The sequence below is a fragment of the Sorex fumeus genome, unplaced genomic scaffold (genome assembly GCF_029834395.1).
Source record: "Sorex fumeus unplaced genomic scaffold, SorFum_2.1 ptg000042l, whole genome shotgun sequence".
Taxonomy (NCBI): Eukaryota; Metazoa; Chordata; class Mammalia; order Eulipotyphla; family Soricidae; genus Sorex; species Sorex fumeus.
In genome coordinates this window covers 1,994,066-2,007,893 of record NW_026606099.1, presented here as the reverse complement: position 1 = coordinate 2,007,893, position 13,828 = coordinate 1,994,066, and the positions used below count along the sequence as shown (strand labels likewise).

At 39.7% G+C, this 13,828-nt stretch overlaps 1 protein-coding gene across 1 annotated transcript; it reads left to right on the top strand.

Annotated features, from left to right (window-relative positions):
• The first annotated feature begins 574 nt into the window (after positions 1 to 574).
• LOC130029269 (olfactory receptor 6C2-like) lies at positions 575 to 1,513 on the top strand. Its single transcript, XM_056120196.1, has one exon. The coding sequence runs from the start codon at positions 575 to 577 to the stop codon at positions 1,511 to 1,513; it is 939 nt and encodes a 312-aa protein (XP_055976171.1).
• Positions 1,514 to 13,828: the final 12,315 nt, after the last annotated feature.

The following is a 13,828-nucleotide window of genomic DNA, read 5'->3' as shown; positions in this document are numbered from 1 at the left end:
TGATTCTAATAGCAAAAAAAGGAAACAGTTTAAAGGGAGAAAAAAATGTTTTATTGAAACACCATGAGATTGACCATTACAAGGCTGTTCATGATTGAACTTCAATCATACAGTGTTCCAAGACCCATTTTTTTAACTTTACAATTTTAGCAGTTTATCTCACATGGAACTAAGATGACAAGCACATCAAAAAGTTTTGCTGTCATAAAATTACAAATCATGTATATTTTATGACAGAATTTTTCTGTTCAAAAACACAGATAATGTAAAAATTTAATTTCTATTTATTAATACAACCATTATTGAGTTAATTCTACATATAAAAATTTGTATGAATCTTTAGCAAGAATCTGCTGGCTGGTATGCAGTGTAATGCTTAGCAATATTGCCCAATGATATAAAAACTTAATTAATTAACACTCTACAAGCGTTCTTGTCTAACAGGACAAAAAATATGTTGGTTTATGTAACATTCTTTACCTCAGCCAATTACTAAATTACATCAAGCCTCTTTCTTTGATCTGATTTATTTTTTCTTTTTGCATACAGACCGGGCCACAGTTAAAAATAAGTAATGAGAAATTATACAGCAATAACAACTTTCATCCTGGTGGGACTAACAGATGATCCGATTCTACAGATTCTGCTTTTTATCTTTTTGTTACTAACTTACCTGTTGAGTATTGTCGGGAATCTGACCATTATCACTCTCACTTTGGTGGATTCTCACCTTAAAACACCCATGTACTTTTTCCTCCGGAATTTCTCCATCTTGGAAGTTTCATTCACAACTGTCTGCATTCCCAGATTCCTCTACACCATGGCATCTGGGGACAATATAGTGACCTACAATGCATGTGCCACTCAACTATTTTTTGTTGTTCTCTTAGGGGCAACAGAGTTTTTTCTCTTGGCAGCCATGTCTTATGACCGTTACGTAGCTATCTGCAAACCCCTGCATTACACAACCATTATGAGCAATGAAGTCTGCACCAAACTCCTTATCAGCTGCTACATGATGACTCTAATCATTATTATTCCACCTTTTGGCATGGGCATTACTCTCGAGTTTTGTGACTCTAATGTCATAGATCACTTTGGCTGTGATGCTGCTCCTATCCTGAAGATCACCTGCTCTGACACAGAAGTTTTAGAACAACTTGTCTTGGTCCTCGCTGTGTTAGTCCTCATGTTCACCTTGTCCTGTGTCATTATGTCTTACACATACATCATCAAGACCATTCTCAGGTTCCCTTCTGTCCAGCAAAGGAAAAAGGCTTTCTCAACTTGTTCTTCCCACGTAATTGTGGTTTCTATTACTTATGGAAGCTGCATCTTTATCTATGTTAAACCATCTGCAAAAGAAGGGGTAGCTCTTAACAAGGTGGTGTCAGTACTTACCACTTCAGTTGCCCCTGTAATGAACCCTTTCATTTATACTCTGAGAAACAAGCAAGTGATACAAGCGTTCAAAGACATGCTTAAAAGGATTGCATCTATCTCAAAGAACTAAAGGAAAACTGACTAAAAATGATGACTTCTGAAAGAATTCCCAATGTTCAATTTATTTTCCCAAATTATGGTAGTCAGTTTTATAAAACAAAATCCTATTCTGTCACACCTAGAGGTCCCAAATGATACAGCTATTAATAAATCTTGTTTTAGTTCAGTTTATTCCCAGAAATGCATGGGGATAAATTTGCAGTAAATAATAACATTTATTTACAGAATATTATTACTTGATTCTGTCCATTATTATGTACAGAATTGCAAAATCTAGACAGCATTGATTTTCTACTCTTTTGGTGCTCAACTAACCTTCTTGCACTCACTGATGTGTTCTGATCTGAGTCCCAAGTTTCCCAGGAACATCAGTGATTAACCAGTGATTAACATTTATGTCTGCAGGAATAAACCTATCATTGTCCCGTTTAATAAAACTCATTTTCCCCTTCCTTCCACTTTTCATGAAGATATAAATGTAAACTAAAATGTTCCTTTAGGGATTGCAGTGATAGTACAGTGGGAGGGTGTTTGCCTTATAAGCAGCCAACCCGAGTTCAATCCCTGTCATCTCATATAGTTCTTCAAGCACCACCAAGAATAATTCCTGAGTGCAGAACTGGGAGTCACTCCTGAGCATCACCGGGTGTGACCCAAAAAGCAAAAAAAAGTCATAATTTTAAAATAAATAAATTAATTAAATATCCTGTAATTCTGTTTGCTTAAAATTTTTACAAATTGGTTTATAAAAGTTCAGGTCCAAACTCTTTCCAAATAGACTTTCATATTCTCAAAATATCATATTCTCAAAATACATGTACCTGTATGTAATATTTTTACCCAGTTTAATAGACTTAAAGATGTTAATGGGAAGGAAGAAATGTAAATGACATTTTATATTTGCATTCTGTTTTGTAATCAGCCATTCACTATAATGCTTTCTGTAGATACCAAGGAAAAAAATAATGTCAATAAGAAATTCGCAACATCCATTATGAATAAAGGATAAATATATGGAGCTGGAGATATAGGACAGCAGGTAGGGTACTTGCCTTATATGCTTTCAACTTTGATATATCCTAGGTTGTGATTTTCCTAAACCTGACCAGAAGTGATCCCTGAGCACAGATCCAGGAGCAACCCGGCATGTGGCTGATTTTAAAAAAAAGGAATAATTATAATTATAAATCTGAAGTTTTGACCTTTTCAACCTGGCTTTACCCTACTCATCTTTCAATTGTTTATCTGATGCACTAGAAAGACATAAACCATGACTGAATTCAGAAAGTAGAGATTACACACTAGTATTTAGTACACAAACTCAGACAAATCTTTTCACTAATTCACACTTTCTGATTCAGGAGATTTTAGACTGAGGAGGAATACGGAGAGGTCAGGAAGCATTGAAAAAAAAGAGCATTAGAATAAATACAGACTCTCAAATCAATGGAATAGACTTGAATATCCCAGGACAGCCCTTCAAGGATATGATTAAACTTTGATAGAGAAGCAAAAATTATGAAGTGAAGCTGTTGGATATGGTTGGTGCCCAACCAGACTGTTAGGATGAGCCTTTGGAGACTGACCTGCAAACGGGCAGGAGCACAGGCCCCATGAAAATGGGTGAGCCATGACTTGTGTGTCTGGTCTAGTTTGGAAAGGGTTAGCATCTCTTCTCTTGACTGCTTTTTAGTTTTCAGTGTTACATAGAGCAATCTTCCCTCTCTCAAAGATACATAACCCCACTCTCTCTCCCCTTGACCATCTACAAGGGAAGGACATCTGGGCTAAAAACTCAGCTTTGGCAAATTGTTTCATAACCCAAACATCAGAAACCACCCTGCACGGACAGGGGGCGGATAGTCACCAGAACATCCTGGAACGTGTCCAGATGACCCATCCATAACTGTTTGTGCTGTCTGAAATTATGTTTTCATTTGGGTCACAAAACTTACATTTTTACTAATGGTTTTTCTTTGAATTTGTAAGTGCAGGCTATGGAATAATCACTGCCTATATAACCTGAAGCATCTCCCTTGCTCGGGGTCTTGCTCTGGCCTGTGAGCTTGAGAGCTTGACCTCTGCTACCTGGCTTGAATAAACTCTGCTTATGTTTTGCACTACTGGCTGGGTTCTTTGTGTGGTTTGAAGGAGGGAGTATCGGCCTCAGACCCCAACAAAGCAAGGAAAGCCTCTTCAACAAGTGATGGTGGGAAAACTTTCAGCTATATGAAAACAAACACACAGAAAACCTCAGACCTTTTTCTAACAGATTGCACAAAAATCAAATCAAAGTGGATTAAAGACCTGTCATCAGTCTTGAATCAATAAGGTACATAGAGGAAAACATAGGCAGAAGTTTCCATGACATTAAAGCTAAAGGCATCTTAAAGAGCTGTAAAAAATATGCAAGTGTAAGGATGTGTTCACAGACTTTCTGGGAGACTCTTTCTAGTCACCCGCATTCAGTGCTCTCAAGCCGCTGTGGATGGACTGGATCAGGATGGCTATTGGCGATAGGCAGACAAAGGAAGAATGAAGACCAAGCTGGTTGCCTACTAGTTGCCATCTCTTTTCTCTCCCATCTCACACACTCTTCATTCCTAAATCTTTTTCGCCCTTCATTCCTAGCTCCCTTCATTCCTAGCTCTCAGATCCCCCTCCGATCTTACAATCTTATTTTATGTAGCAATCACTTAGGGTGATAATACAAAAGTGGGGTTGAACATTAACAAATCAACAGAGATATGAGGCCACTCCTCCAGGATAAAATCTCATCTAAAGAGATTACTCCAGATTACTAGGAGATTCGTTTAAGGGATCTCATCCAGGGTGTGTCGCTTTCTTCTTTCCTCAACTAGCAATCTACTTAAATACTTGTAGTAAATCTACTTCTAATATTTCTAACAATGTCATTCTGTCTGAGCACAGTAAGAGATATATCAAACTTAAAGTTTGGTTCTTCCTGAGGACATCTCACTATATGTTCCAGATCACAATCCTCAGGCCAGGTTAGCCTTCCTAACCCCAGCAGGGTCCTCATCCAGTTACCTCTTTTAGATCATGACAGATTTTGTCCATGAACATGCTCTTAACTTATAGTTAAGTATTATGGTGCTTGACCTGACCCATTTTGATGCCAGGGTATCTCACAGTTTGTCCTGGGTCTATTCAATCCCTCATCAGGACTCTGCTTTTGGAATACTAGGTACTAAGGGAACTGAGTCAAGAAACCAGATGCCCAGGAGTAAATGTTATTTAGAGTCAATTAACTCCCAATTTACAAAAGCATAATATTAACTGTCTTCCTATGTTCAGACAAAAAAGTAAAGTTTAAGGTAAACTGTGCAAAAGGCATAAGTTACAGTACAATTTCAGTGTCCTTAGAAGGATCTGATTTTACAAGATAGCAGAATTTGATTAAGGAAAAAGGTGATTAACTGGTTGGGGAGGAGGACTCAGAGAAGAGTTTACAGATAAACAAAGGAATGGTAGTGATTTGGGAGCACCGTGATGGGTGTAACCCAATAAACCTAAGTTTCAAAGGATGAAACACCACTGACCAAGCAAGTGAAAAAAAAATAAACAAATGGAACTACATTAAACTAAGAAACTTATACATTTCAAAGGAAACAATGACCAAAACACAAAGACAACCCATGGTATGGGAAAATATATTTACCCAACATTTATTTGATAAAGGGTTAATATCCAAGGTATATAAGGCACCAGTAGAACTTTACAAGAAAAAAAAAACATACAACCCCATCAAGTAAAGTGAAGTAAAGGCCCTCCCGTTGATCATCGATTTGCTCGAGCGGGCCCAGTAACGCCTCCATTGGAGACTTTGTTGTTACTGTGTCTGGCATATCAAATACGTCACGTGGAGCTTGCCAGGTTCTGCCCTGCGGGCGAGATACTCTCAGTAGCTTGCGGGGCTCTCCAAGAGGGGCGGAGGAACTCGGGTCGGCCATGTTGGCTGCGTGCAAGGCAAATGCCCTACCGCCGTGCTATCACTCCAACCCACTCCAACCCCATCAAAAAGTTGGGAAAAGACAGAAACAGAAATTTCCTCATAAAAAAATTCAAATGGCCAAAAGGACATTGATAGGTTCTCTACATCACTAATTATTAAGGAGATCAAAAATCAAAGTAATAAGATATTAGCTCACACCACAGAGATCATCTCATGCATCAAAAAGGAGGGACTCTCATTCACTGCTTGTGGGAATGCTGATTGGTCCAGTCTTTCTGGAAAACAATATGGACATTCCTCAAAAAACTAGAAGCTTCCATATGACCCAGCAATACTAATCCTGAGAATATACCCTGAGGGCCCAAAACCACAATGAATAAAAGCTATCTGCACTCCTATGTTCATTGCAGCACTATTCAGAATCAGAATCGCCAGAATCTGGAAACAATGCAGCTGACCAAGAATAGATGAGTGGATAAAGGAACTATGGTACATCTATGCAACAGAATACTATGCAGATGTTAGGAAAAATGAAATCATGAAATTTGTTGATGCGTGGATAGACATGTAGAGTGTCATGTTGAGTGAAATGAGTCAGAGGGAGAGGGACAACAGAATGATTGCTTTTATTTGTGGGTTATTTTTTAAAATGTTATGTAAATACTACAAAAGACAGTAGAAACAAGTGCCAGGAGGACTGGTCCATGATAGAAAGCTTGCCACAGAGAGTGAAGAGGAGTACAATTAGGACAAAGAAGGGACCACTGTGACAATGATGGTTGGAAATGGACAAAAACTGAGTGCAGAAAAGAGGTAAAGTGATATAATACCGATTTAGTAACAGTATTGCGAACCACAGTGCCTAAAAAGAAAATAAGACTGAAAGAGAGAGAGAGAGAGGTAAGAGAGAGAGAAAGTGAAAGAGAGAGAAGAAACGTGTTGGTCAAGTCAGACAGATATCCAGTAAATTGAAGGAGGATATGAAAGAAACAATGGATCGGACAATCAAGAAAATACAGGAAGAAATGAGAGCAGAAATTGGAAAGCTACGCACAAAAAGGTCACAACTCAAAGACTCCATAGATCAAATAAAAAACTCAGTATGTGCCCTCAAAAGTAGAATGACCGCAGCTGAGGAAAGAATCAGTGAGCTGGAAGATCAGCTGCACCAAACCAACAGGCAAAAACAAACAATGGCAAGGGACCTCAAAATGGCTCTAGAGAGAATAAGAGTCCTAGGAGACGATTCCAAGAGGAACAACATTAGAATCATTGGAATACCAGAAACTCAGGGAAAAAATCCCAATGAAAAAGTCACAGTTAAACAAATCATCGCGGAAAAATTCCCAGAGCTCGACCATGCAGGCATTCAGATTCAAGGAGCCCAAAGGGTGCCAGCTGAAAGAGACCCTAACAAAAACACTCCAAGACATACCATAGTTAGAATGATCGATGCAGCCGATAGAGACATAATACTGCAAGCAGCAAGGTCAAAGAAGGAAATCACATACAAAGGAGCACCCTTGAGATTTACAGCAGATCTATCAGAGGAAACCCTCCAAGCCCGAAGGCAGTGGCGGGATATAGTGAAAAAACTCACTGAAATGAATGCTTCACCAAGAATACTCTATCCAGCTAAACTTTCACTCAAACTTGAAGGAACGTACACTATTTTCTAGATAAACAGCAGCTCAGGAGCTTCATAGACTCAAAACCAAACCTAAAACAAGGGCTAAAGGGGCTACTATAAGACAAGACAAACCCTACAACCACAGCACACCCGCACAAAAAGATTACACAAAACCCTATAACAGTAATCTCTATCAATGTCAACGGTCTAAATTCACCAATTAGGAGACACAGAGTGGCAAAATGGATTCAGATACAGAACCCAACATTCTGCTGCCTACAAGAAACTCATCTCAACACTCAGCAAACACAGACTCAAAGTCAAAGATTGGAAAACAATCCTGCAAGCAAACAGCTCCCTCAAAAAAGCTGGGGTGGTCATACTAGTATCCGACAACATTAATTTCACCTTGAAAAAGACTAGAAGGGACAGCAAAGGCTATTTTCTCTTCATCAAGGGATCTGTACAACAGGAAGAAATCACACCCTTAAATGTATACACACCTAATGAGGGAACAGCTTAATATTTAAAACAACTGCTAACAGATTTTAAGGAGGACATTGCTAGCAACACAGTAGTAGCTGGAGAGGTCAACATCGCCTTATCACCTCTGGATGGATCAACAAGAACAAAACTCAGCAAGGAATCATTGGCTTTGAAAGAAGAAATAGAAGAAAAAGGGCTTATAGACCTATACAGGGCTTTACACCCCTAAAAGAAAGAATACACTTTCTTCTCCAGTGAGCATGAAACATTTTCCAAAATAGACCATGTGCTAGGCCATAAAACATACCTCAATAGAATCAGGAAGATAGAAATAGTATTAAACAACTTTTCAGACCACGATGCACTGAGGATAGAAGTGAATCACACAGAGACAAGAAGAACCAAATCAAACACCTGAAAATTAAACAACTCAATGCTGATGCCAACTGGTTCAGCCCTTTTAGAAAACAGTATGGACGATTCTCAAAAAATTAGAAATTGAACTCCCATTTGACCCAGCAATACCACTCCTGGGAATATATCTCAGAGAGGCAAAAAAGTATAGTCGAAGTGACATCTGCACTTGTTTGTTCATTGCAGCACTCTCTATAATAGCCAGAATCTGGAAAAAACCTGAGTGCCCAAGAAAGATGACTAGTTAAAGAAACTTTGGTACATTTACACAATGGAGTACTATGTAGCTGTTAGAAAAGATGGAGTCATATAATTTACATACAAGTGGTACTACATGGAAAGTATCATGTTAAGTGAAATGAGTCAGGAAGAGAGGGACAGACATAGAAAGATTGCATTCATCTGGGGAACATAAAATAACAAAATAGGAGACTAACACCCAAGAGTGGCCGAGATTAGTACCAGGAGTTTTGCTCCATGGCTTGGAGGCCAGCCACAAACTCTAGGGGGAAAGGGAGCTCAGATAGAGAAAGGAGCAACAAATAAAGGATGTTTGGAGGATCCTCCCAGGATGGGAGAAGCATGCTGAAAGTAGACTTAGACCAAACATGATTGCCACTCAATGCCTCTTTTGCAAATGACAAAACTCATTTTATCCTTATTGCATACAGCTGTTTGCCTGATTATTGTCACTGTTTACAAGGGAAATTCTGAACTGCTTTTGCTCCAAGAGATGTAGACAATGTATTTATCCAACCCAATTTGTCATGTGGTTAGTTTCCAAGGTGAAATAAAGCCAGTTCTAAGAGGGAAAAAATTCATTTTATGCATCATTATATTAGTGGAGTCTCAGTAGTACTGATAAATATAGAAAAAAGAGACAAATGTGTTTATATCAAAGGTAATAGTTACTTCACTACAGAATAAAGCATAACTACCTAGCTGAAGAGACACTTCTCCAAAGAAGACACACAGACGGTCTTCAGTATGCAATGAAAAATGCTCACATTCCTTGATTATCAGGCAAATGCAAATAAAAACAACAATGAGTTATTACCTCATACTGGTAAGAATGGCCTTTATCAAAAATAATGGAAATAAGTGCTGGCAGGGATGCGAAGATAAAGGAAACCTCATTGTTATGCAAACTGGATTCAACCTCTTTGACTAATAATATGGAAGTTCTGAAAAAAACAAAAGTAGGGCTATCATATGACCCAGAAATTCTATTCCATAATGCCAAGCTAGTTTGGCATTATGTGCACACATGTGTTGATTGCAGTGATATGAAGACCAGCCAAGATCTGGAAACAACATAAATGGCCAACAAAAGATGATTAGATACAAAAATTCTGCATATAAGCAATGGAAACCTATTCAACTATAAGAAAAGGGAAAATTGTGACTTTTTTTGGTAGCACTGTAGCACTGTCCTCCTGTTGTTCATCGATTTCTTCGAGCGGGCACCAGTAACATCTCCATTGTGAGACTTGTTACTGTTTTTTGGCATATTGTTTACATCACAGGTAGCTTGCCAGGCTTTGCCATGTGGGTGGGATATCTTGGTAGCTTGCTGAGGTCTCTGAGAAGGGCAGAGGAATTGAACCCGGGTCGGCCGCGTGCAAGGCAACCCTATCTGCTGTGCTATTGCTCCAGCCCATCTGATCTGGAAAGTACAAATTCTTTAAATATACCACTCATTATGCTATTTGAATTTGTCAATCTATCCACGGATGTGTGGATTTTGTGGTTCATTTCATTTTTTTCCCTAAAAGTGCCCATGTGTTTCAGTTTTGAGAAAATAGATCTACATTAGAATTTAATCTAATTTGACGCCAAATGCTGAGGGTTTTGTTCGTTTAAGTCAAAACACTTAGAATGTTTTGTAATATTCGATTTTTAGCCAGTTTTACTGCAGGGCAGCAAAAAAAACTGTTGTATCTTCATTACATAAGCTATAAAGCACAGTCCTGGAAGTTCTCGAATATGGGGAACTAACTATTAAAATAAATAATCGGCTGGAGTGATAGCACAGTGGGTAGGGCATTTACCTTGCACGTGGCCGACCGAGGTGACCCGGATTTGATTCCTCTGCCCCTCTTGGAGAGCCCAATAAGGTACCAAGAGTATCTCGCCCGCACAGCAAAGCCTGGCAAGTAACGTATCTGATATGCCAAACACAGTAACAATAAGTCTCACAATGGAGACATTACTGGGCCTGCTTGAGCAAATCAATGAACAACGGGAGGACAGTGCTAGAGTTAAAATAATTGAATTTCAGATTCATTTGTTATTTTTGTTTTTCTTAAAATAGTCTGATAAAATATTCCAGTGATAAAACAGCAATTTTTTAATTTATTTTATATTAAATGTAAGTTGCAAAGACATCTAAGTAATGGATATAAAAGTAACAGTCGACTGCAACAAAAGAAAATATAAAGACATCAAAATCTAAATGTAAGTAATTTTCCTTAAAAGAGAATAACTACTTCAATTTTATTACATGTAAGTGGACAGGATCAAATTAAATAAATAAGAAAGGTAAGGATAAATACTACATGATCTCACTTCTATGTAGCATATAAAGAAACAAACAAGGGAATAGACAATGTTCAATAAAAACAATCCCTTAGAGTGATCATAACGCTGAAGTTTCAAAGTGGGCTAAAAGGGTTCACTGGATTTGGGTGAAATATATTAGTACTTTGGTTGTTGTTGTGCAATGGTACTATAATAATTATAAAGCATATAAACTTGTATATTCAAACAAATGTTGATCATTTAATCACTTGACATCCCATTGCTCATCGATTTGCAGGCACCAATAACATCTTCATTTGTCCCTGTCTCATGCTACTGTAGCCAAATGACGTCTGCTCACTACAAGAACACTAAGAGCCTCAAACTGTTTGTTCAGGGTCTTGACAAAGAAGTCTGACCATCCTGTAGGTGGGCAGCCACGCATTCTTTTGATGTCACATGGAATCCAGTCTGTAACAGCTCTAGTCCAGCGGTTGTCTTTGAATCGCATTACGTGTCCAGAGCATCTGATTTTCGATGCCTTGGCAAACAAAACAGTGTCCCTGATTCTTGATTGTTGATGGAGGTCGGAAGTCCGGATTCCTTCTCTCACTTGAGTGAAACATGATACTCCAAGCATAGCTCTTTCTATTCTTCTTTGGGGGACCCAAATAGCTTTCTCATCCTGTTTTTGTAGGGCCCAGGTGTCTGAGGCATATGTTAGTGCAGGGAGAAGGGTGGAGTTGAAGAGATGTGCCCAGAGCCATAGGTTCTTTGTCCTCTTAGCTATTTCTTAGATGCTCTTGAAGGTGTTCCACGCTGCTCTTTTCCTCCTGTGCAGCTCAGATGCTAGGTTGTTCATCATGTTCAGTTCTCGACTTAGGTAGACATAATGCTGCATTCAGAGATGTTCATTCCACTGAGAGCAAATGGAATGACAGGAAGTAGTCCATTTTTCATAAATATTATCTTCATGAGATTCAACTGCAGTCCAATCTTTCCACACTCACGGTCGAAGTCGGCCAGCATTTCTGCAGCTTAGCTAATGTTTGATGTAATTAGAACAATGTCATCAGAGAAGTGGAGGTGGTGTAGTTGCCAACTACCTACCTTCACTCCCATTCCTTTCCATTCCAGTTGTCATATGACGTTCTCAAAGGTGGCTCGAGCGGGCCCAGTAACGTCTCCATTGGAGACTTTGTTGTTACTGTGTTTGGCATACCGAATACGTCACGGGGAGCTTGCCAGGCTCTGCCGTGCGGGCAAGATACTCTCGGTAGCTTGCCGGGCTCTCCAAGAGGGGCGGAGGAATCGAACCCGGCTCGGCCATGTTGGCTGCGTGCAAAGCAAACGCCCTACTGCTGTGCTATCGAAGGTGGCAATGAAGAATTTTGGTGAAATGGTATTGCCCTACCGAACCCCACTTCCTTGTAGAATGGTGTGATTCTGGTGGTGAATCCATAATACAGTTCACAGAGGATCCTGATGTGCTGAGTTTGAATGCCCTGTTTGGCTAGGGCTCCAATTACCACTTCAGTTCTCAGTAGAATCAAAGGCCTTCTTTAAATCGATGAATGTTAGACAGAGCTTCATCTTGAACTCCCGAGAAACATCAATGAGCTTGGTTACCGTGTGGATATGGTTGATTGTGCTGAATCCTTTTCAGAATCAGGCTTGCTCACATGGCTGTCCTTTGTCCAGTGTTCTGCGAATCATATTCAGGATGACTAAAGTGAACAACTTGTAGACAACAGGCAGATTGGGTGATAGTTGACAGTGTTGTGGATGTCTCCCTTCCTGTACAGTAAAACAGTCCTGCTGGTTTTCCACTGGGACAAAAACTTGCATTCATACAGGTAGCATGTGAAGAGCCGAGCCAGTGTACTGACAAGTACTACTGGCAGATTCTTTAGGTGTTTGGGTCTGACCTTGTCTGGACCAGATGCTGTATGCTTCTTTACCAATGAAATGGCATGTCAGATTTCGGAAGGTAGAACGTTGGAAACAACATATTCATTCTGTGTTATTTGTTATGTGGGCAGTTGGATGTGGCTATCAACGAGATATGAGTAGAAGTCATGGATAATCTTCTCCATTGTCCTTCTGGAAGATGTGATAGATCCATCAGGAGGTTGGAGGGCAGTCATCTTGGTCTTGTAGTTGGCGAAGGATGCTTTCCTGGCTTCTGCCACATCGACCAGCACTGCAGCTCTTCTCTCTTTGAGGTCTTACTTTATGGCTTCTCTGCACTGCTTTGTGAGCTCAGACATTAGCTTGTGGTTGCCTGAGACTTGCGTCAAACCACATTGACAAATGAGCTCAAGAGTTTCCGAAGACAGACAGCTTTTTGTGGCTATCTCTCTCTCGGCATTCCTTGCACAATCATGGAGGTGCTGAACCAGTCAATCATATTCCACGCCGTTGTCATCAACAATGGCATCTTCCCAGGTTGCCGCAATAGTGCCCAAGAGCTCCCAGTTGGTGATCGTTCTGGGAGTTCTCTTAAACTTCGGAGCCCTTTCTCCCAGCTCCATGAAGTAAAATTTTGCATGAAGGAGACAGTGGTCTGATCTCATTTGGAATTTTGGGACAACAGCAACATCAGTCAGTCAAAACCATCGATTGAATATGATGTGGTCAATTTTGTTGTGGAACTGTCCACCTGGTGACTCCCATGTCCAATGTTTAGATTCGGTCTTCTGGAACTGTGAGTTACCACGGATGGTTTTGGTGGACTTGATGAACTCAGACAGTCTGTCACCCTGTTCGTTCCATTCTAGGCCATGGGTCCCGATGTGGAGTTCTTTGGCTGATCTTCTCGGTCCTGTCTTGGCATTAAAATCACAAATGTTACTTCAAGAAAAATGACAAAAAAGACCAGGAATAAATCCAGAATAGAGTACTGGAATTGTGGGGATGAGGTCATAAAATTCAAACCCAGCTCAATTTCTCATGCTAGTGAGCAATAATTGAGACTGGGGGAAGAAGAAAAGATTTTACATTCATGTCCCAAGTGGAACTAGCATGATATCTGGTGGTAAGAGGGAAATAACTATAATTTGAAGTTGTATTATTAGGAAGTCTTTTTAAAAGACTGTTGTACATTTGAATGGTTGATAGTAGGAAGCTTGGTAAAACTGAATGATCAGGGGAATAGCTATTGAATAGGTTTCCTTTGAGATGAGCCTACTGTGGCAAGAGGCTCTTCTGTATTGAGTTTTCAGACAAAGGAGAGTCAGAAGATGGCTCAGTATGTGCAAAGGTCCAACACAGGGTTTCCTGGAAGATCAGGAAAGAAG